The sequence below is a fragment of the Channa argus genome, chromosome 12 (genome assembly GCF_033026475.1).
Source record: "Channa argus isolate prfri chromosome 12, Channa argus male v1.0, whole genome shotgun sequence".
Lineage (NCBI taxonomy): Eukaryota > Metazoa > Chordata > Actinopteri > Anabantiformes > Channidae > Channa > Channa argus.
This window is the reverse complement of record NC_090208.1, coordinates 20774962-20800507: the sequence shown is the minus strand read 5'-3', so window position 1 is coordinate 20800507 and position 25546 is coordinate 20774962. Positions and strand designations below refer to the sequence as shown.

The 25546-nt window shown below is 37.3% G+C and overlaps 1 protein-coding gene across 1 annotated transcript in view; it reads left to right on the top strand.

The window, feature by feature from the left end:
• The window catches only part of pcxb (pyruvate carboxylase b), a 255727-nt gene that overhangs the window by 5709 nt on the left and 224472 nt on the right, over positions 1 to 25546 (top strand). Inside the window, exons 2-9 of the mRNA XM_067525430.1 lie at positions 4044 to 4180; positions 6145 to 6238; positions 6765 to 6855; positions 8839 to 9004; positions 9301 to 9446; positions 12694 to 12811; positions 13548 to 13615; positions 16503 to 16586. Coding sequence (XP_067381531.1) covers positions 4044 to 4180; positions 6145 to 6238; positions 6765 to 6855; positions 8839 to 9004; positions 9301 to 9446; positions 12694 to 12811; positions 13548 to 13615; positions 16503 to 16586 — 904 coding nt within the window. The remainder of the gene's footprint in view (positions 1 to 4043; positions 4181 to 6144; positions 6239 to 6764; positions 6856 to 8838; positions 9005 to 9300; positions 9447 to 12693; positions 12812 to 13547; positions 13616 to 16502; positions 16587 to 25546) is intronic.

Sequence of the window (25546 nt, the reverse complement as noted above, 5' to 3'; positions counted from 1 at the left end):
AAGATTATACGTACAATCCCTGTTGTTGCACAAATGCTGGCAGATGGAGTATTTGTCCCATCCGCCAAGTGAGGCAAAGTAGCTAGTTATGTGTGTTTGTATGTCACATTATCACTGTGTGTGTCAAAACAGGACTTTGATCTTTAAGTTAATGTATGAACAAGAAATCCTCTGTTGTAAGCTGATAAAGTCACATGATGATCATGGTATCCTGTAACCTTTCACTTACACACTATTGATTCTGGTGTATGTGGAAATGCGTATTTCACACGATTTGGTTTTGCTGTCAGATATGCATGTCTATCTCCTAGTCTATTGTGAATAAAACATGGGTATACACACCCATGTTTTATTCACAATAGACTGAGGACATGTGGTCCTTAAAGCTCAATTGGTCGTTGATGATGACCCCCAGGTTTATGACCAACTTAAAGGGGACAAGCTGGGAAGACGAGACCAAAGCCAGGCTAGAGCTGATGCAGAGATGCCCTAATCACGGAGTTTAGACAAGAGATGATTCAGTGTCAAGATAGGTCAATTTGGAAGCAGTTTTTATCTCAGCAGTCTCAACTTTACACCACACTACAAAATTGCATTATCACAATTTAGCCAAAATGGCACCAGTTTCACACTTTTTGATCTGAACACTCAAATACAAGGGATAAAGATGTCAAAGTACAGCAGTTTGGTTAGGCTTTGGTACTAAAACATCAGGGTTAGAGTTGGACACTAAATGAAGATGTTAGTAGTTGTAGATGTTAACATATTTGCCATCTGATGTTGCATTAAGGTCAAAGTATGAATTCCACTTGACATCAAGGGTCTTACAAGTCTTGTTAGACCCCTGTAGGTTATAGTGTCTTATTGACAACTGCTGCTACTTGTGGCCAGAAGGTAAGGCGTGTTTGTTCGCCGTAGACAGGTTTCTGAGGTCTTTAACAAAATGTGCACACATCTTGCAGATGAGTAAATGAGATCAACATGAAGAGTTTTTTTTTTTTGCCTGGCTCAAAATGCTCAATGGGTAGAGCATCTGGTCAGGATAAAGAAGGCTGCGGGTCCGAATCCCACGCCACCACCATGTGGCCCTGCCCAGCTGTATGCTGCTGCCTCAGGTTGAGGAGAGCGTGAGGAGCCTCTGAAAGGTCAACATGCAGAACATGTTCTGCTCAGTCGACCTCTAAAGGGACAGGCTGAAAGCTGCTGACCTTTTTGCCTCAAATCATTTTTATGCTGATGACAGTGCTTTATTGCTGCTTTTTTTTTCACTTGCCTGGGCCTTAGTCCTTACAGTCTGCTATTAATATTGTTCAGTCTCTTTTGCAGAAATGGAAATTGGGTTTTGTTTTTTTGTTTTTTAAATTGTTACTTTGTCCTCAACGACTGCACTTTATTACGCTAAATTGTATGCAATACCTGAACTATTTAGTATTTACTATGTATTGTTCGTAATGTGTATATTAAAATTTTATTAGTTTACTATGACGTGCTATTGATCTCTATTGGCCATTGAAGTAGAGCAGAATACATTGCTAACTCTAATGTAATCTGCTCTGATTTTATACATATGTGGAGGGTTTTCCCTTGAAACTGCACTCCTGTTTAGGTTAGTTCAGATGGTTTCAGAACTTCTTATTGACTGCTTAAGGCTATATATGGATTTAAAGATGTACATCATACGTTAGACTGAGGAAAAATGCATGTAACCATGATAACTGTACTGTACACAGCATAGTGGCAACAAATTTGCCCTGAAAATGCTTGAAAGACACAGTGCACCGATCAGCCACAACATTAATATAAGTGTTCAGGCAATCTGAAGGTATTCATTGATGGTCTATAACCATTATTTCACTTGTTCAAGATTCAACATTCAAAGTGTTTATTGTCATATGCACAAACAGAAAGCATATTTCCCTTCACAATGAAATTCTTACTTTGCCGTCCACAGTAAATTTCATACAGTAAATTAAAATAGAAAGGAAAAATAGAAATAAAATAAAATGCAATACAAATAAAATAACAAAAATGGAAAAAAAATGATTTACACTAGGTTTCTTATTTCTTCAGTCATTTGGTAAATTACAATGCTAATTATTGCATAATTAAAGTCATTCTTTATGGTAATTTTTTTTGCTTGCAAAGAAAACATCTTTTTACTGTATTTGCTTCATTCCATCAGTCCAGGCGGCTTTGTATTTTAGCTCAATTGTACACATTTTTATGCATAAATACTGTATATTCTCTTCTTGCAATAAAGTTTTGTAAATACTATGTCTGTTACTAGACCTAACCAACACTGATGGTCATTATCTTTATTTGTATACATACATGATGTGGCAATTAACAACAAAGTGAAACTTTATTGTTGAATTAGACATGGCTCTAAACAAAGTAAAGTGTAAGTGTTTTTTTTTTTTTTCTTATCCTAAGCCAATGTAATAGTGAAAAGTTTACTAAAAGTTTAAGCACTTAGTTTACCAGCTTATTGTATAAATGATTTTAATACTAGCCTTCTACAGTTATGTGCAGTTTAAATCCTGAAATTTACAATAAATCAAATAAATTTAAATATGACATTACTGTATTTTATTTTTTTGTTCACAATTTGCATATTTAGGAATTCACAAATAGCAGCACACCTTTTTAATGGGGTCTCTATTTACTGCACTGCTGTTTTTTGGCCACAGTGTGGCACCAAAGGTCTGTTGCTTAAATACCATTGTAGTGAGACTAGAAGAAGTTTCCACTAGGTCACTGGTTCACTATCAAACAGCACTCGTCATTATGGCTTCCATTTTTCCAAGAGTGAATGGAGCACTTAACATCTGCTTGAGGAGATGGGTTTTGAACTTTTTTGACACATACTCTCATGCATAAATAATAGTATTTGTATTCATGTATTTACTTGTGCCATGTGGTACTCAAAGTGCTTGTATGGCAACATCAAGTTTGTATGTTTTATATTCAGTACTTGGGGTAGTTTAGACTACTGTTTAACTACTACTTTTTAACTAAGTGCATGTGTTGTGTAACTGGAGTTATCGGAATTATTTTTTTCATGTGATAATTGGATGGTTGTTATCTGAGGGCAGTGTCATGTCAACTAAAAATTAATTTGGGACTGGAGTATTTTCATATTCAGTATTATTAAAATGCAACTTTGCCAATGTTCAACTTGCTCCCCATGGCTTTATTTTACAGTGTAAATATAAAATTGGTGAAGTTGCACTTTATTTCATCTGCAGTGAAACTCACCAACTGACTTGGTCTAGTTGCTGTCTTTGTGGGCAAAATTGGTATATTAACAAATTTGTGTTGTAACAATATTAATGGGATTAAAGGCTTTTGTCATAGTTTGTATTATATTTCTAGAATAGGTGGGCAAGAAAAAGAGCTATAGGTAAGGAGAAGGAGACCACACAAACACCAGTTACAAGCCATGTTCTTTAATAAGGCACTCCTGCAGCTGACTGGCTACTGACTAGCTTTTGTGCTTCTTAAAAAAAGGTTGACCATAACTTTTTATTATCGAAGTCAAGTGTTTGTTATAGTCGAACCGTTTGTTGTTAATGAATTGGTTACTTTTTTATGTCCTACTAGTAATTCCTATAGTCTCTGATGTTGGACTTTTTTTTAATTATTATTAAGCATTACACTTGTCTTACTTTCCTTAAAGCATCTGTTATCTACTGAGAAACTTTGCTAAGAAAGTTGGAATTGGAGCTTTTAATGTGTGTGAGTTTTTTTTTCTACACTTGCAGCTATAGTGGGTTACATATTACACTAGTTAGTTCTTTGGCAAACATAAGTATTTGAATGTATTTGGTTCTGTAGGACTAAAGGCAGAGAATGTGATAGATTATAAGCTTATATTGACTTTTTTTTTTTTTGTGGGAGTGACCACTTCCTAGATGTCTAGTGAGTACAGCATGTCTTTTGCCTCTTGCCTCCTCCATATATTGCTAGTTGGTTACATTTATAAATAGGGATGGTTTGTCTGTGTGTGTGTGTTACGTAATCTCTTGCTCTCTCACTCACAGGATGTTTAGGTACACTGTAGTCCGTGGTGGCCTAGGCCTGTTGGCTGTAAGGAGGGCATGCCATTTCTCTCGCTTTGCCCACTCTGCCCCAAAAAGCGAGTGCCGGTCAATCAAGAAAGTCATGGTGGCAAACAGAGGTAAGGACCGACCCCCCCCTCCCCACAACTCTAAAGCCTAAACCTACAAATTCACCATTGAAGTAGGCAAGCAATTAAAATAGTACCAATACATTACATACAATTTAATACTGTTCTATTTATAAGATGGGTCACCATTTACAAATGTAAAAACCTAAGGCAAGGGAATGCTTTAATTTTTAATGGCCAACATTTAGTTTGCCATGACACATAGTAATATTTAAGCACACATTTTATGTGGGTGGCTGCACTACCGGGCTTTGTTTGCTTTAACCCAAAAGCAGTGAGTTTCTTAGGCAAAAATATTTATGCATTCATTGCTTTATAAGTAGGTAGAAATCATCATTAGTAGGATGTGAAATGGACATATAATTATAGAGAAGTCCAAAGTTTTCTGAACACTAAGCAGTCACCGGTGTGGTTATTACCCACAGTGTAAACATCACTGACATGCTCTGGTAATACTTTAATCACAGGACCCCCTCCTGCTAATGCTAACGCTGTCCAGAGAGGCTGTCTGTGTGCAATTAGTGACTTTGACGCACAGGATTTACGTGACAACTAAATGTGTTCATGCATTTCATTTTAATTGCTTTTATTTTATATATTCTCTCTTCATTCCTTCCTGTGGGCCCATTTACATGTTTGATTTAGGTGTGTGGCTCTCTACAGGCCTCCTGCTGCACATAATGCATTTGCATAGTATATATGTATGCATGCATTGATGTCTTTCCATAAAGTCTGTTTACCTGCTTTGATCCATCAATTTGATTAGGATAGATCCTACTCTCTTCCTTATACTCGCACATACTCACTCACATCAGGGCTTTCCGTCAGTGTTTCTCCTTCACATCAGTGTGACACGATATCAACAGCACATTGGTTCAAATTCATCACACCGCAGGTCACCGTAGTGTGTGAGAGAGGGAGATAAAGACAGTGGACCATCATATCAGCTTAGATTCCACTTCACCAAGCACATCTCTCTGCCATGGCTCTCTTCTCTTTCACTCATACTCTCTTCTCCTTTCTTTTCCTCTTTGCTCTTCCTCTCCTGTCTTAACTTTAAACTCTCCCTCTCCCCATCTTTTTCAGCATGTCTGATTTGATTTTCCTCTGCCACTTGCTGTCTTTCTTTTTGCCCACATGACTTTGCTCCTTTCTTTTCTTCTCTTTTAATTCCCTACCTCATTTCCTTCCTTGCCCCCTCCACTTCCATCAATTTTCTCTCCACTTATTTTTCACTTTCTTCAACTCACCAAACCATTTTTTTTTTTAAATCTCCATATAGGTCCTCAGTTCTGTGTCCCTTTTCTCTTTTTGTCCTGTTTTTCTTTTCACTTATTTATTTTTGAGTTTCCAATCTTAAATAAGTCACATTTTAACTTTTCATTGCTATATTCCTACTGTTGCACTGTTGTCATCTTTTTCTTTTTTTAAAAATGCATTTAAGATGTGAGTGGTGTCCTACCCTTCAAGCAAGGGCAATACATCTTACTCTTTCGGTGACTAAACTTTTTTTCATTCCCACCAACTGTGCTGCTTTAAAAACAAGTATTTGGCTCTTGTGACAGCAGAGATAAAAGGCAGGCAATGTTTTGCTTGTCTTAAGCAGAGATTATATGCTGCATGTTCTCTAACTTTAGAAAAAAGTGAACTTGTAGCAATGGCTGTTTGATATTTTGGCATGCACTAGATGTATTTGTCTTGTTTTCACACAATATGTGGCAGTTTTATTTTATACCTTCAGTGGAGGCATTACTCTGAAAACAGGGCCAGTGCTACAGGTCATTGATAGAATTATGAGATGTGTGCTTATGAAAGATGATGTGAGAATTACAACCCCCCCTTTACACACTTAATCTGACATATTTAAAGAATTAAGTGAGTAAAAGTGAAGTGAGGAGAAACCTCTAAAATAAAATCTCCTTCACCATGCATCCCACCTTCCTTTTGTATTTCAGGTGAGATAGCTATCCGTGTGTTCAGAGCATGCACTGAACTGGGGATTCGAACTGTGGCAGTCTACTCTGAGCAAGACACTGGACAGATGCACAGGTAAGTATTTTTGCTCAAATAGGACTAAATAAGTCTGTGGTGATTTAAAAAGGGCCTCAGAGAGTATTAACCATAAATTGCTAACAATGATTAGAGCGAACAGCAAAAAAGAGAGATTGCAAAATCTCTCTAGGGCTTTTTTCGTTTTTTGTTGTCATTGGTATAATTGACCTTACTAACCTTCACTTAGTCACACTTGGTTTCCACACATCCAAATCTACTTTGCTTTGTACTTTCTTTAACTTACAAATTTCTTTGTTAAAATTATTCATTAATACATCCTGCTAGTTTTTAAATTGTCCTGTTTCTGCCCCACTTCATTTCTTGTTTGCCTTTACCACAATCTTCATCTCATTTTTATCACATTCACTCTGATTCACCACAGCTAACATGAAACCTATAAAAGGAAAAAAGAATACAAATTTTAATAATTTACAGTGTTGACTAAATTTAGCTGCACTGAAGCCACAAGGGTCGTGTGCTTGAACTCTTTGCGCCTCACTAATGTGTGCATTTGTCTTCACAGGCAGAAGGCAGATGAGGCCTACCTGATTGGGAAAGGCCTGCCACCAGTTGCTGCATATCTGCACATTCCTGACATCATTAGAGTAGCCAAGGTAGGCAGGTTTGCCCACAGATGCTATAAAAGACTGTTGTAAAGACATGTTTCTGTTTACCAGTAAAGCAAACAAGTCCATTTATTTAAACACATGTCATGTTTAATATTTAGTACGTGAAAACAGTTTTAATGCTAAATAATATCTGTGGTCCTGAAGGAGTAGAGTAGGAGTAGTAAACTGTAGAAAATATCACTAGTGATGGCAGTTTTTAATTTTATTTTAATAAAATATATAATTTTTTTTGTAGGTTCAACTTTATTAAAGTGTATCACTTTTGCTGAACTGCATTTTTTTTTTCTTTTTTTTATTGGGTGCATTAAATGCCACCAGTGATTTTTCTATACCATAAAATGTGCTTGGCCTGGCTCCTCTAAGTCCACATTTATGCGGAGTAAACATTTATGACAGCAGCTGAAGGGGGTGTTGTCACGGACTTATAAGGAACTTAACCAAGCTGAAATAAGCATCTCTCTTCTTTCGTTCTCTCCGGGACTGAAATGTGACATTACTTGACAGAACTGTAGGTACTTAACAGAGAGTGGAATCGAAGCAAAACTGCTATGCCACCTCTGTCCAACATGGATAGATAGATAGATGTACACAAATACAAGTAACAGGAAACAACTTGTCTGTCCATCCAGCTCCTCAGTTTCTTTTCATCCAGCTTCCTTCCCTATTGTCTGTTGTTCCTTGTCTTTTCTTTTCGTTTTCTTGTTCTTCATTGCTGCTTCCCACCCACATTGCTTACTGCTTTTCACGGATTACCTGTCTGCCCCCCCCCCCCCCCCCCCCCCCCCCCCCCGTCTGTTCCTTGTTACTTCCTTTCTTTCCCCTTCTCCCTCCATCCCTGCAGGTCAGACTGCCAGTTATAATTTTTCTGATCAGTGTCTAGCCGTTAATAATTTTCTGCGTGGGCATGTGGTCAACCAGCCAAGTTGAGGAGCCATCGCGGTCCAAATCGTTTCTCAAAATCCGTCTGCCTATCTGGGAGCCGAGCCACCCCAAGCCAGCAAGGAGTGTTTCTGTGTGTGTGTGCGTGAGCTCTCTCTCTTTCACTTTCAGTGTATGTTTACCTCTTCTTCACACTGTGACCAGTGTTATCATTGGTCACTGTCCCAGCACATTGGGCATGTTTGTGATTGCATATGTACTGCCTATACTTATAGCTACAGTATGTGCTATACGTGCATTTGCAACTTAAGTCACAGGAGTGTATGATCTCGCTTGTATAAGTGTGTGTTACCATGAGGTGTTATCTTGCATGTAAATCCTTGTCTTTAGGGTGGGTGAGTGTACTTGCTTTTGTCCATGCTGTGTGTGTGTGTGTGTGTGTGTGTGGTTCTATCCCTCCTCTGGCCTGCCAGTAACAGCTCCCTTAACAATGGGACAGCCCATAATTATAGTCAGTCTTGTATCCAAGAGCAGATGGCACAGAGATGGCTCTATCTGTCAAGCTCGGCAGCTACTGTAACAGTCTACTACTCTCTGTGCGTGTGGTGCTGAGTATCGTCCCCCGGACCGTCAAATTATGCGTGCCTGTCTACTTACTCAGTCTCGTACTGGTGTCCATTGAGTAAGTTATGATTAGGGCAGTTGCGACGACAACTAATGAAAATAAAATGTCATTAACCCACAGTCCTTTGCTGAAAGTGACATATGAATGTTTTTCACCAGTCAGTAGACTGTGCTGGCTTTCACTAATATTTAGCAGTGTTAACTAGGGCCTTGCAGTTACTGCCCATTTTAGTCTAATCCTGCTGTGTATCTGTACCAAGTTTCCTCTCTTATGCCACAACAAATATTTTAAGTTTAGGCTAATTGTGCAAAAAATCTTAAGGCAGGTGCTGGCTTTAATAGTGGAGATAGATATAGATTATTTTTTTTTAAAAGTTTAGTTTAAAAGAGGAAAACTGAAGTCAAAAAGATCAATGCAAAGACACATAAATTTAAGTAACTTTTCAATGCCTCCCTCACTTCCAGGACAACAATGTGGATGCTATCCACCCAGGCTACGGTTTCCTTTCTGAACGGGCAGACTTTGCTCAGGCCTGTGCAGATGCTGGGGTACTGTTTGTCGGTCCGACTCCAGAAACCGTCCGCAAGATGGGCGACAAGGTGGAGGCTCGCTCTCTGGCTATCACTGCAGGTATAGAAGGAGATGGTTGGCAAACATGTGGTGAAGGGCATCACAGAAGGTAGATTCAGATAAAGTGAAGTCAATTGTAGCATTTCTTTATTTACATGTATTGTTTATTCACCTTCTACTCATTCCATCTGCCAAGATAAGTTCTCATCTTGTCACTGAGCAAAGTAATTTTGTGCAATCACTCACTTTTATACTGTAATTATCATGCACGCACCTTTGTTTTGTTTTTGTGATAAAATACAGTATTTAAAGTCTTTTAATGTAACACATTTCTCACTTTATCTTCGATTTTCAAGGTGTTCCTGTGGTCCCAGGAACAGATTCCCCGATTGCAAGCCTGACGGAAGCGCAGGTATTTGCCCAAACATACGGCTTTCCAATCATCTTTAAAGCAGCCTACGGAGGAGGTGGTCGAGGCATGCGTGTGGTCAGAGAGTATGAGGTAAGTTTGTTTGCCGCTGCAGTTCACTGTCATTTCTGTGAAATATTTAATTTTACAGCTTTACTGTTTGCATTGCATAAGAATAAAATTGCTTAAAAAGTACACTTGGTCATTTATCTTTGTGATCTCTCTCTCGCGCTTTTTCTCTTACGGTGAGTGTGAGAGAGGGAAAGAGATCATAAAAAGAATTTAAGAGTTTTTTTAAAAAAACATCATACATGTGACCAGGAGTTTGGAAACAGCAGGTGGGGAAAAAACTCTTAAGTACTGCTGTTTGGCCAACAAATCACTTGCTTTGATCTTGAGTTTTCTTTGTGATATCATCCTGCTTCTTTTGCAGTGTGCACATGGTTATTTGTCTTGGTTATAAAAGATTCCGATATCTCCCTTGTAGGAGGAGCAGTTTGGGGGGACGTTTGCCAGCATTACCATAAAACTAAATGTTGATGTTGATTATCAGAATGATAATAATGTTAATAATTATTTATTATTAACGACACCAAATAAGTATAAAATCCTTGCATGTTTGTCAGCATCTGGTCACTGTTTGGTAAATCATTGTAAAATGTGAACATTAACCCTTAATTTATTAAGTACACTAGGTTAAGCAGCACTAATAATGTTGTTTTGCTTGCCATTGTTCAGTGGTAGTGGTCATTTTTTAACGTTTGAAATGATTAATCGTTTAAAAATAATAATATATTCTTAGGAATATACAGTACAAGAGAGGGGTGGGTGGGTGTGTGTGTGTGTGTGTGTGTGTTTCCATTTTTAATCCAAAATATTATCTCTCGGGTAAAATGAACTCCTTCAGGCAATTTGTCATTTCAGTTTATTTCAGCGGAGGCCTTGAGGCAGCTGTGCTTCTTGTGCTGGCAGTAGTGGAGGGACCATGGGGTGTGGGTGTGTGTGGTCAGTGCGCATTTCAAAGAGCACAGTTTCCCCTACTTCTCCCTTTCAAGTTCAACCATGTCAAACCTCTTCAGCAGGCAGCTGGTTGTCTTCCAATCACATACTGTAGAAGAGGGTTAGTGGTGAATCAGAGCTTCACAGAGCAAAAAAACTTCTTCAGCCTTCATGGGTTCCTGTGTTTATGGTTCTTTATTTATTTGGTTTGGCTTTTTTTAACTAAGAAAATGTAAGCCTTAATACAAAACGTCATGGAAAACCCTGATAGAAGTTTTTCTTTTTGTGTACTAAAATGCCACATAGTCCTTAGTTTTGAAAATGTACATAGGTTAGGTACATTTTACATTTCAGATGATGTTTAGTCAGCCATTTCCTAGAGTGCAACAACCAAGATTATTTGTTATTATTATTATATTATATATTATTATTTGTCCTTATTTTGTCATTCTGTTTGAAACACCAAAATTTTAAAAAATGCTTTTTAATTTGCTGGCACTGGCAGCAGTCCAGAGAGATTACTATCAGAAAATTTGAGTTAGGCTCGGGCTTTTGACCAGAGAGGAGTAATGATTTCTGCTTAAATAGCAAGTTGCAGCTTCCTTTTTTTTGGTGTGTAATTTTATGACTAATCAAAAGACTGCAGTGTGTGGCAGCCAGTAATTATTAAAGCAAAGCAGTAACAGAGCACCTAGCTGAAGTTGCACATTGTGACGAATATTTAACGTTTTTGTGTAAACGGCGACAAACTGAAAATGTCTGAATCCACACACAAACCTCACATTTTAACAGGACTAGTCAGTGTAGCCACAGCAGTTGTTCTTGCTTTATTCACTGATCTACACAAAGAATTACAGTGATATGTTGTAGTTTGAGCCTCAACACTCTACTGGAACGTATGACCTTTTCTGAGTTGTACGCCAGTCTAATTAGTTGTTGACATTTCTAGTTATCTGAATCACAGGGGCCTTAACAGCTCCATCTGGTTATGTGAGGAAACTGTAAAGAGCTTTTTCTGTAGTCTTGAGACCCCACAATGCTTAATTTTAGTTCTTATACCATCAAGGCTAGCTCATAGGTCATTTGTATGCTGAATTTACTGGCAACATATTGTAGAGATGTGTATGTTTACTGATAAGCAAAGCAGCATTAAGGGGCCAGATTTTAGCTCAATCTGACGTGATGTGCTTTCTCCAAAAGTTAGAGGAAAAGAGAATGGCACGCATCAAAGCTCTAGTGGCCAAAGCTGACAGACGGACTGAACTGATGTGCAAAGGGTACAAATGGAAGTTGGCTGACTTTGAACCTTTCAAAAGTCTTCTGTCATACACAAAATAGAGGTACACTAGTGATTTAATGACAATGCAAGGTCTATGACTCCAACATTTAGGACAGTGTTCTTCTCCGTGACCTGTGTAGTAAAAACTGACATTCATTGTGGTAACTCTTACATATTTCTGTTTGCAATGTTTAAACAATCATAAATTTGTGACTAAGAAGTGTAACAGTTGGAGTATAGCATAAATACTAACTAAATGTAGTATGTCAATCAATTTTTGATTTATCTTGATCTTCTGAGCACTACCAAACCGAGTCCTAAGTGTGTGTAGTCATTTTTCATTTACAGTGACAGGAATATTTTCACATTCTGAAAAATATGTACATCTGTGTTTTATGCCAAAAGATAGATGAGCTAATGACCTGCCTGTGTATATAGAATTACAGTACACAGTGGTCCATTGTGTAGCATCATTACATTGTCAGAAAAAACATTTCTTTTAATCAGTTCTTTCAATTGACATTTGCTTCCATGCCGGATTAGTCCTCTTGTCTGAGAAGCCACTTTGACCAAATCATGGTCCTGCTTTTAGCAATACTGATGACATCTACCGTTGCCTTGAGCACCTGGTTGTTTTTCTTCTAAGAGCTTCTTTTCTTAAGGCTGTAAGATGACAGCAGACGTATGGTCTCCTGAGGCCCTGGGAAGGGGACACGGTCATGGCTCAGCCTTTCCCCAGTTGAGTGGATGGACTGACTGGACGTCAGACTAACAAACACAGACTGAGTTATGACCTGCAACATGCTTGGCCATGACCCTCCACAGCCGGGTGTTACAGACCTCGTGTACTGTATCTTGCTCCCTAAAGCTATCTAAACATTTGTATCCTAAAAGGAAATGACACAGAATTCTACTTAACATAACAAGAAATATACCATTCTAAATAAAATGAACAACTGTGAAATATGTTCTAGGAGCAAAGCTTTTAGAAATACAAATTCTCTGACTCATCTTGAATGATGGGACTGAGATGTGACTGGAATTTTCTCATCTGTTTGTTAGGAACTTGAGGAGAATTACCAGCGGGCCTACTCTGAAGCCTTGACAGCTTTTGGGAATGGAGCATTGTTTGTAGAGAAGTTTATAGAAAAGCCAAGACACATTGAAGTGCAGATCCTTGGTAAGTGCCCTCTGTAACCATGGTTGTCATGTCTCTTGTCCTTGTCTTCTGTAACCTTTTTATTTATTTATTTTGGTTTATGTGAATTGACTGAAGTTCATTAAGAAAGCAAGGGACATAGATCTTCAATCTTCAAAGTCAGTGGTAAAGGAGTAGGACGGACAGATGAAGATTTATTAGCCAGCAGCAGATTTTTCTTCAGCCACTTTTCTTTTTATAATGAAGGTAATTCAACACTCTATTAAAGACTGAAATTTAACAGTCTTACAGAAAGTATCTGCACTTGGAGCATAAACTTTACTTTACATGTGAGTGTGTTTGTGCAAACAAGCCTCCATTATCAGACATATGACTACAATTTGGCACGTGTGTGTGTGTGTTTGTAGTATTTACAATTCACTGAGGTGTATCCCTGTGTGGTCACTGTGATTAATTACTGTCTTAAAGGCATGCGAGGGATTTTGTGAATTTTCTTATCTGTTAAAAGCAGTCTTTGCCAGCTCTGCTTTCTGCATTCCCTCCTTACCTAGTTCTTTCTTCCACCATTCCTTTTTAACTCACCTTTGCCATCCAATTTTTTTCTGATTCTTGTCCAGATATTCTCATTGTTCCATATTGTTTGCTATGCCCCCTTTTCCTTGCCAACTTTGCTCCACATGTGTGATTATTTAATAATTTTCTTTGTCCTCACCCTACTTCCTGTCATTTTCTTACCCATTTCTCTTTCTGTCCCCAGGCGATAAATATGGTAATGTCATCCACCTCTATGAGAGAGACTGCTCTATTCAGCGGAGACACCAAAAGGTGAAGTGCTCACTTTAAAATTCATCCAACAAAACTTAATATTTGAATTTATTTAAGATGGTCTTCATTGCCATTCTGCTGTATTATGTAGATTAGCATGGAGTGGTTTGTGATGGTGAAAGGTCATAGGCAGAAATCACAATGCTGCGGTCTACTAAATATACAGGCAAACAGGTTAATTTAACAATATAAATAAATAAGGGTTATGGTTAAATAAAATAACTAAAAATCCACATAGCCCATAATAATAACTAATATTATTATGATGATGATGATTTTTACTATTATTATTATTTCTGTTCAGGTGGTCTGAAGATGCAAATGTTATTCATTCTCTCCCCCCATTTTTTTCTTTTCTTTTTAAGTTTGTACTGGAAAAAAATCATGTGACATCACTTGATTGTCAATATTGCAACTAAATGAGTCAAAGAAGAAACTATCATCTATTGTCAATCAACATAACAGGGCTTTCATCAGAGGGAGCTGATTAACTTGTGTGATATTTTATTACATATTGTAATCTCAAAGCAGTTTCAATCATGTGTTTTCATTACTCCCCCCCCCCCCCTTCCCTTTAATCAATTTAGAGATGTTAATCATATTATCAGCTCTGTTCATGCCAGAGCTACTGCTCTTTGATTCTGTCAGGCTTAATCTGCCTTTGCCCCTAATCTAAAATCTTTTTGAATATGAGAAACAAGAATAGTCACTTGCTGAAATGGATTTTGGTGGCATTGATAGGATATGTTTAGCTTTTCTCTATATCTTAGAAGTGTTATTCATACTTGGAGAGTTTTTTAAGACAAAATTCTAATAAAAAATATTTTTTAAATCAGACACAGATCACATAATTTGAACTGGACTTAATTATTTCTCTTGGATGGTTTGTCGTGGTGGAATGAAACAGATAAGCGTCCAAATGGTGACCTACACCCACCCACCCACCTACCTAGCTGCCATGACCAGGCCAAATGAAAGGCTCAGTGTAACTAAAAATGATTCACTCAATCTGTTTTACTAAAGTGAGACAAACTGTCAAACTGATGACTGCTGTAGGAAAGATAGGTTTGTCATTGCTTTACTCGGTTTTCAGTATCAGTTTTAAACTGGCAAAAAGTTTTAGAAATTTGGTGGCACAATTATTATATTTAAGAAGTGTCTTCAAAAGCTGCGTTAATCGAAACGTTTACATAAACAATGGATCGAATAAAATGCTAATGAGCCAGGACTGATGTCCTGATTTTATTTCAGGAAGTCCAAAACTTATGAATTCTTTGATTCAGCTACATCAAAAATATAACAATATTGTATAAGAAAATAACGAATAATAATAAGGAACATTTTATTTTACATTCAACAAGTGAACAATGCAATAATGCTTTTCTGTGACAGAAGTATTTTACACATTCTAATTTGTTATTACGTGTCCTGGTTATAAAAATGAGCACAGAGTATTAATTTTCAATGGAAAATCTGAACGGCTTACATATTTCTTTTCTTTAAATCCCTCAGTATCTAGATGTGCAAAACTGACAAAGAAACTGCATTTAAGGGTGTAATTGTGCATATTTCATAAAAATGAATAATGTGCGTGGACTGTCTGTACTGAGTATAGGATATCCACTATATCACTTTCTACATAGACTGTGCAGAATCGGAGTGTGCTTACAAATTATGCACAACATAAAAGTTGACATGACTTGTCATCAGCCTGAAATCTGCAGATAGCTCTTCAGCTAGCATAAGTTCCCCTGCGGGTACATGGTTGAATTGGAATCCAAAAAATGTTCACATGTACTTCTATGGCTACAATTCTTAGCAGTAGACAATGTCTCTTTAACAAACATAGAGTGCAGTTCAGTGTCTTTTTATTTTATTTTTCTCTAGGCTGGTGTTCTCATGAATCTTATCTCGAGATTTGCTATGAGACAGCCAGAGTCAGCCTACCATCCTGAATCATGACAATTCTATAAACTGCTATTTGTCTGTGCTATTCACATCAATTCATGATTACTGTGACTCAGTGAGGCTAATACAACAGTATTGGCAGCCTCAGTTACTTTTCTAACTTAAAATAACCTTTTGTTGACTTGTAGCTGTATCTATTTTTGCATAAAATAGTCTGTGATGTCATAAACCCTGCTTTAGGACATTTAACCTCCAAATACACACAGCATTTAGTGTGGATGCCCCTGTTTATAACGAAAAGATGCAAATCCAGTGATCAGTGTTGGATTTAAAAAAATCAGAAACTTCCTTTCTTCTCTTTCTTGCACTTGCATGTCATGAAATGTGAACACTTTTCTGATAGGACTTCGTTTTGAAGTTTACTCCATGACCTCACTTGTAAGTTGCTTTGGATAAAAGCTACTGCTAAATGTAAAAATCAGCCCTAATCATTTGTAGTGGCAAGAGGAGCATTATCATCCATCCCTCCACAGATGATTAGTCCTTCAGGTCACAGATGTGTTTTTTGTTGTTGTTGACTTCCTTCGTTGTTGCTATCTAGCAACACTCTCCAAATTTGTAGATACCTTAAAATAAAATGTGTGATAATACTGTAAATGAAAGTAACTAATATGCCTTAAAAGTTTGAAATTCAAAATTGCATTTAATAGTACACACATTTGAGCTCTTGTGTTAAAACCCACATTTTGTCTGAGAATTTGGAGCAGCACATTTCTAGCCTCAGGGTCAGGCAAAATGCATCAAAATTACAAAATATTTTAATTTAGGTGCTTTTACAATCCAGATTACTCAGTTCAAGATGTAGGTGAAGAGTTCATAATTGAGTTGAAACATTTTAACACCCCCCCTTTACTGCATTTCCATTCTGATTGCCCTTGTCACTGTGACTTTATTAGTAAAGTCCTGTCTTGTTTTAAAGGTTGTTGAGATTGCACCGGCTTTCCAGTTGGATCCTCACCTAAGAGCCAGACTTCATTCTGATGCTGTCAACCTCGCCAAACAGGTATGGTAGTGTGTTTGAGGCCAATGTCTATCAGCAGCTAAGCTCTCCAGATTTCTGCTCTCCTTTTTCAGTCTATCACCCAAGCATTTCCTGAAGGTTCAAGTCAATCACATCAATTCTATTCAGTTTTCTATGGCACCAAAATTACAATATCAAGCACTTTACAATGTAAGGTCAAAACTTCAGAAAATAGAGAAAACATCAGGCAATGTGAAAGGGAACAAAATAATGTTTGGTCATACCCATACTTCATAATTAAGTTATGGAGTGAAATTAATTTTTGTCTGAAGCCCGCAGTTAAGGCAACTCATTCACTTGGAAACATTATTTCTTCTGAGCTGTCAAGGCAGGTGTCAGCAGGTTGAATGTGCAGTACTATAGAGTTTTGGCCACTTGTTAAGAAAAGTTGGCAGACCTGGAGGGAAATGGCTCACTGAAACTGAAAAGCTGTCCTGATTCAAGCATGAGGTTGTATTTAGGAAGTCTGAGCAGTCCCCTAGTGCTGTTCATTTTTCTGACTCTAATTGATTTGCAAAACAACTGCGTTCTCCCTAAGAATTCTAATGTACTACCTACCTGTAATTCAAATGTGCTGCGAAAGTTAAAATTCTATTTGAAAATGAGTAGAAATGTCAGCACTGCAGACAATGAATGCAATTGCAGAAATGAACAGTTCTCAAGTGCATTTTATGATTATTGTTACCAGTTGTGCTCTGCTTGGGTAAAAAGATGCAAAAAAACATTCCCTGAAAATTGAAAGCCCACGTAATATTTAGACCTTATAAATTCTTTGTATCATTGTTCTGGCTGTGATCTTTCTAAAAAGTTGGCTCAGCTATGGCAGCAGCTCTTAAAAGTCTAGGCTCATCTCTCAGAGGAGATTTCAAGTAATGGCCTTTTCAGGTAATGGGCCAGTTGAGAAAGCCATAGAAGTGACGAGGGAAGAGAAGAGGGGGTGAGGAAGATGGAGACAAGAATGGTGATTTGCTAAAGAGATGACCTTGATAATGATGGGGAAATGGTTGTGTAAGACACTATAGAAACTTTGTCAGACTTGTGATGGTGACCTTGCTCTACTAGCGCAGTGTGACTATTGCAGTGATCAAATGAGTGCTTCACCCAGCTTCTCTTAATTAAAGTGATGAACCATGTCCTCTTGTCTGTGTTTAAGAGCAGTGGTGAGCTCTTGTCCTTGTCATTGGACTATGTAGTGAAATAACTTTGAGCAACAATGTGTGGATGAAGGATGCAGCCGGACTATAGAATCTAAGTCTGATTGCACAGTCATGCCGGAAAGCATTCAGACCCTCACTTTTTGTGCAATATAATCCACTGTCCACTGATTGTAAAATTGCTAAAGTGTCCCATCAATGTACATACAGTATACACAAAGTGAAACAATGCACACTTTCAAATTTGCATTAGAGGAATAGTTTGAATAAGCAGCATAGAACTGTAAGACAGACATGTATAACAAGCCACACAGCAGAAGGATCAAACCTGCAGCATTTGCAGATTATCACCAGGGGTCTCACTTTCTCTTGGTGTCATGCTGATTTTTATTTTTTCCAGACAACTCCCTTCTCTCCCTCACTGTCCTCCCTCCTGTCATTTTATTTCTCTATGTGTTATGATTGCATTTCATTTTGGAGTTTTGCACCTTAGAGCTGAGCCTAGCTCTCACTGTAGGTATTCAGACCTGCTCCCTAAGCAACGCTAAAGCTGAACTGTGGGACTTAGTTGCTATTATTGTGTGTATTTGTGTGAGGGTAGGAGATGGTACAAGGTGACCTTTGTTTTAAATGTGTTTTTTTTCTTTATTGAATAGAAAAAAAGATGATAAATGTATGCAGCATGTCTGTTGGCATGTAACTGCAGCTCTTGCCGCACACATGCACGCACACTTCACTGTCTGTCTCTGTCCTCTGATTAACTAAAGACCTAACTAAAGACCTAACTAAAGACGGAGCAAGAGAGAAAACAGGCTCACAGATTCTGTTGTTGAACAAGAGGGATAAAGCCTTAATTTGGCTAAACAGAATATTAATTCATCCCTGCAGTATATAATGGGAGTCCAGTGTATGAGTAAATATTCACAGTGCTGTATATTTATGATTTCCCAGAGAGTGACGCTGAATAAATTGCATTTAAGTGAGAAAATAATGTAGTTGCAAACACAGATGAATTTACTGTCTCTCTCAATCACTTCTGCTCGTTCTTCCTCACTAAGCCATGAAACAGACATCTTCCTTTCTTTTCTCCTTATGCTTCCCTCTGCAACTTTGAATTTTTCCACTCTACCCTCTAGTCATTTCAAAATGTACAGACTAGTGTTGAGCAATTTTATTATATCACATTTTTAAATTTCAAAGATGCAGTTTGTATATATTTGTTTTATGCTACACACAAATCAAAACACCACTGGAAATTTACATTGTTGTAGAGTAGAAGAAAATGTCCCTCAACAGTGAAAAAGATGGTCCCTAAGGGTGTTGCATTCTCTTGTGCACAAACTTCAGCCAGCTTGAAATGTCTGAGCTGCGTAGAACATTAAGAGTGTAATGGGAGTGTAAAATATAGAGAATCTTATAGAGAGAGAATCTTAAAAAAATGCACTCGAAATCGCAATCACATTTTAAAAATAATAAATGACAACTTGTTTTTCTAAATTGTCAAACCTTAGCGTTTACATAAATAAGCCTAACAATTATCCTTTGCTTTAATTTTTACTGTAAGTACCACAAAATTAAGCCAAAGACTATTCCTGTGTCTTGCCTTGATCACACGAAAAACTGATTATCTACTACTACTCCTAGAGTGCTCAGGTTTTTCATGAATGTTTGATATTTTTGACTATCACTTAAATATTATGATTTAGTTTTTTAATTGTCATTTAGATCTTACAAATTAAATCTTTCTTCCCTTTTATTGGGTCAACATTTTGAAAATTCTGCTTCTTCTATAATGCTTGACCAATGAAAGGTAAATATTCAGTATTTTTAAGCAAAACTGCTTTATTGATACATGTTATAATGACAGGTTTAAAGGAAAATGGTCTGGCGCACATTTACCGAAAAACAAAAAACAAAAAAACCTTGAGCAAGACACTGAATTTGCCCCTCTCAGTGGTCATGTACATTTACAGCATTATACTCTAAGCCACAATTACTGTAGGCTACTGTAAAGGTATTTGTGGTAACTTCTTATTTTGTTTTTGTGGTTACCAGAAAAAAAAGACGGTGAATGCCGCTTTGTCTGTTGGGCTGCAGAGAGATGGTTCAGTAGAACAAGTATTAAGTTCTCAAAAACAGAAACACGAATAAAGTTCAAGTTTAGTCCAGCAGTGAAATTTAGTCAGTTTATTCTTGGTGGTTTCAAGATTGAATCAACATTTACATTTTTTAAATTTTTGCTAAATAGGGTATGTTACCATGAGTAACCATATTCTCAAATTCCTCCACATATCTTGCCTGCTAGGGTTCTTTCCTAGTGTTCTTTTCTCTAAAGTATTATGACCAGTAAAGAAATTTCCGACTTACACCCATAGACATATTGCTTGTTTTCGCCTCTCCGTCATGTTATCTGATGTCCTAATCCTCACTCAAGCCTGATTATAACCTTAACCCTTTTAAAGTCGTAACTCTTCTAAACAATCGTTCATTTGCATTTATAAAGCCAAATTACCAGCTTCCTGGGCAAGAATAAATTATTTAAATGACAGCGTGGTTAACTGTTAAGTTGGAGGATGCGTGACTGTATTTTCATGCAATTGCAGAGCACATGAGGTTAGGTCCTAAATTAGATGCTCTTTCCCATGCATCTTATTCTGTGCTCATGCCCATTTTCCATTATCAGCATCCTTCATCGTAGTCTTTCTAGAAACAGCACATTCTTTGAACTCACAGCAGGCCACAGCATTTCCTAAAAGGATGTCCAGGAGAACAAAGTTGCTCTGCAACACTGCAAAAAATTTTCCTCTGTAAAAATAATTTGGTCGAAGGCTCAGGCTCAAAATATTCCAGAATGGCCCTGCTGCTCAGACAGATGTCTCTTTCAATTTTATCTTTGTTTTTAAATCTCTCTCACTTAAGATCTCTGGTATTCTGCTGTTATGCCCTTGCTTTATTTTTATGCTTTTGGGTGAAAGTCTGTGGATGACATTTCATTTAGCCAATCACATGCAGTTCTGATTAGTTTTGAATGGTGCATCTGAGCAGTGTAAGGTTTTCTTAATCAGTGATTGGTCCACTGATTGGTCGCTTCACTGCTTGCTCATTCATCCATGCAATACACGTGATAATTTGGGTTTGAATATGACTGTGCAACACTTATGTATGTACTTTTTTGTTTTTCTAAAAATATTTTTTTATTTTTTGAAACTGTAGTTGGTGAATACTTGAATTTGAACCAATCGCCCTTTCTTATCCCTTAAGAGATGTGTTCTCAATAATTAAAAATTTTAGCAGTGGTTTAAGCATGCTACAAATTTGGCTACTGTAGTCATTTAGTCCACTTTATCTACAAATAACATGACTAAGACATGCCCCAAGCTCCTATCAAATTGCAATTTTTTTCTTTCGGCTTATCCCGTGAGTTCAGTGTCACCATAGCGGATAATTGTCTGCATGTTGATTTGGACGTTTTTTTTTTTTTTTTTTTTTTTTTTTTTTAATGCTGGATGCCTTTCCTGATGCAACCCTCCCCTATTTCTATTGGGCTTGGACCTGCACTGCACAGCTGGGGAGGGGAATGGGCTGTTAGGAGTTCAGTGTCTTGCCCAGGGACACTTCGACTTATAGCCAGGGTCAGGGATCGAACCACTCACCCTGTGGTCTGTGGACGACTGCCTTTACCAACTGAGCGCAATGAGTGACCCAAAATAGTCAGGAGCAAGTAAAAGTGGTGGATTTGTTACTGCCTGGCTGTGCAGGCAACTGCACAATTCATGGGGAAATGTACAGTAATTACTGTGACAACAAATGATACCACACACAAATTATACCATAGACGTTCTTTTTGTACTTTTTTTCACAAATTTTTCTCATTCTGTTCGTTAATTTTGTCCTCAACCATTTTATTCTTCATTGGCAGTTTGGGGTATAGCTGCACAGAGTGAACATAATTTTAAATGTTCACTGTGTAAATAATATTTTAAAGTGCAGGCTGAAGCCAAGCATGGTGTAGCAAAGATAAAATAAAAGCTTTGACTGCTGAACTTAGCAAATCCTTATTTTTTTAAACTACTTGATCCAGATCCAACAAAACACACACTGCAACCAAACCACTGGTATTGAAAATTTCTTTGTGATTGTAGTATCACCCTTTGCTATGCTTCAAGACAAATAGTACAATGGGAAAAATATGATACAACAATAAAATGTATTTAACTTAATTCTTAAGGTTGTTTCTGCTGTGAAACAGGTTTTTATAATTCCTCCAGTTTTTGGATATACTAGTACCACTGATTGTCTTTTGACACTTTTTTGTTTCACATGTTTGGCTTGATCCAGTGAATCTTGGACATGTCTGTACCTTGCAGTTTGGCAGAACCTTTCAGCTCTGTATAGCTACTGTGAGGGAGTGTAAGCAATTAGGGAAAATGAGTCTGATCCATGATGATTACCCAGTTGCGATTGAATTATGGTTGTGTAATGTTGCGTGATTGTAGAGGTTGAGTCTGGTTAACTACTCTATAGCCTCTGCACTGTATTTGTGAAGAAGAAAACACAACATGTAGGACTTAAAAGCATTTAATATAGTTGTTGGCTAAGTAATAGGCAAACCCTTGTTGACTAAGTGGTTTTAATGAGCATGTCAGCTAACCTTGGATACAGTGCTGTGGGCATCAAAACCTTGGATCTAATTAGCTCAGTATTTGTCTCCATCAGAAAAGAGAAGCAGATGCATGTTTGTTGGTGACTGATGTCAGGAAGGTGTCACTGCCTTTTTTTTTTTTTTTTTCATGGCTTATTTATTGGTATAACCTTAAGACTGAGAGGAGGCAGAACTACTGTTAGATACTGTTTGCAATGTAATTGGCAATCTAGTTCTAGCACCTACGTGTTTGAAAGTTCAGAGAAACGTTGCATTTTATTCTGCAAGTGACTCAGTTGTGTTTGTGGGTGACCAGAAGTGTTTTTAAGAAAAAAACAAGGTGTTGTTTTAAATGTGGTGATCATTTAAAACTTTTCTTCTATGACCTGTGATACAGGCTGCATTTTGTATGTTTTAGTTCAATGCAGTGTAACCAAACAGTGATTTCATTCAGTGACTCATTTGGATAGCTTTTAGGGCACTGGAGAGATGACAATGATTTAACTGCAATAATAACCAAAAAGTCTGAATACATTTTTTTTTTTTAAAATATAATGTCTACATCATGAAACTCAAGATTGAACATAAGACGTATTTGAATATAGTATTAAGGTTTTAGGATAAAGTGCAATTATTGCTTTTATGCTTACAATAATGTACATAAATGTATGACTCTAATTGGCTCCTCATTACTGTTGTTGTGCTTCAATTAATGATAAGTTATGAAAACTGCTATAAACAGTCGTAATATTTTGTTTTGGTAAACACTGATACAAGACAAAGCCCAAGAAATAATGTCACACTATACCGCCCACAGTATTTGATTGACAAGTGCTCTGAAATAAGCAAATTCCCGAAACACAATAGCACTGATGAAACAAATGAATATAATAATGCACTTGTGGACAAAAATAATGCACTTTTTAAGATGAGAGCTAAGATGACAAGCTAGCACTAAATTATTGCTTTAAATATAAATACAGATGAGTAATAATGGCTTGTTTTTAAAACTCTGCTTTGCTTTTTTTTGTTTTACTTCTCCATGCGTCCTTTTTTTTTTTCATTTTAGTCAATATGCTTGTGGTGTGCTCTACTGACTCTAGAAAGCAAAGACAGATTCTGCTGTGGGGTGTGTAATGTAGGATGCATACAGTAGTCTCTTGCATGTCAGGTTGACATTGGCACCTGTGATTGGTACAATGCTATTTTCAGTATCTTCATGTGGGTAGAATCCTCATGCCTGTGTTTGTTTTTGAATCAAATAACGAGACTAAGTAAAATATTGCAATGGACAGTGCTTTTTGTGTTGAGAATTAACTGTGGGGTTGGGGGGGAAACGTGTAAGATTTGGTGGAAATAGAATCTATCAGATGTAGAAATCAGTGGTGTGAAACAAAGATTGTGCGGAAGTATAGATAGAGGGTGAGAAAGCAACAATTGGCAAAGGAAACCCAAATGGAGGATGGAGGGAACAGAATACCATGAAGGATAAGGAAGAAGATAAAGCTGCTGTTAATGCAAAGAGGAGAATTAAAAATAGACTTGGTAAACAAAGACAAAGTGAGGGGGACAGAGGATGCAGAGACCAAGACCAGAGAAAGTGAATGAAAGACAAAAGAGGGCTGGTATTGATTCTTTCCGCCAGCTGGTGGGAAACTAAAGCCAACTGTGCTTTCTGAAATCAGAGCCAAGAGACAGGTGGAAGGATGGAGAAGAAAATGGTGGAAGAGAGCAACAGAGAAAAGTTGGCACTGTTGTTTCACTATTAACACTACTGTAGAGATTTGTTTAAAAAAAAAAAGTGCTTGCTTATAAATAAATGATCAGAGCCGTGCTTTTTCCAAGAAATAGGATAACTGTAATCAAACTGTAAAGTGAAGTTGGTTGTCTCTTTGTTTATACTCAAATCATTCAGGTAAGGATTAGTTTGGGATCATTGCATTGTGTTAAACATTGATGCAAAGAGATACATTGGTGATTAAAGAAAAGGTTGAAGTTAATTTACACAGATCAAACTTGGCAAGCATTTCTTCTAAAGAAGGACCTTTGCAACAAACAAGCACATCAGCTGCCAAAAAAAGACCAAAATCTATAATAAATTGGATGGCACACTGTAAATTACCTGCAAAATGACAATGGGAATGAAAACAAAAACTGAAATGGCCCTAAAGGCAATTATGGATCGAAATGACTAACAACTTGGATGGGTGATGTAAAGTTGGACAACAAAACATAGTACTTCAAACAGGGATGACATCCACAGAGCAGCAACAGTGCAAGCAAAGCAGAGGGGCCATCACACTGTGCTACTGAATTCTCAGTTTTGGTCTACTGCAAGAACACATGAGGTCTGATAGTCCAGCGGTGACCCACAGTTTGACATCTCTGCAGTCAGGAAATCTAGTCAATCTTTGATCATTTCTAGTTGAATTATTAATTGTTGTCTTTTTGGCAAAAATAAAGTCCTAGAGACTTTATTTTTGCCAAAAAGACAACAATAAAAATAAAGTCTCTAGTGAGAGGTTGCTGGGCTCCTTTTTTATTTTTTTGTAATTTTTTTTTGGTAGCTTGGACATTTTAGCTTGTAATGCAATTGTCACATTGCAGTGTTGCTGACCCATTGTCATCCCTTATAAGATAATTTGCCTATAGGGAAATTGAATTGGAAAGAAAGGAAATGTCTTCAAAGTCTCTAAAGAAAGAAGTGTCAAATCATTAGTCCCAATAATTAGTCCAGATTTGCACCAGTAAAAGCAGACTGACTTTTGCCTTTTTTTTGTTTCTTGTCCTTGATCTGAGATGCACCTGAGCCAGCTGTATATTGTGGATGATGCATAGAAAACATTTTAGTACTGTGAATAGTACACACAATGAGCATGAGCACTGATTAAATATTTTGTCAACCATATTGATCATTTTGATCGCAGCTACGGAGATTTTATGAAACTGAGAATTACTTCCTTTAAATTCAATTTAGGAGAGGACAGAGAAAGGGAGATGTCCTTGCTCCCTTTGTTTCACTTGTATAAGTCAGCTTGAGCTGTTAATAGGAGTGGACATGCATACACAAACATTCTCTCAACACACTCCCTGACATCAGCACTTTTGGCTATTTAGCGTAACTCCCTGATTATGCACACGGGATG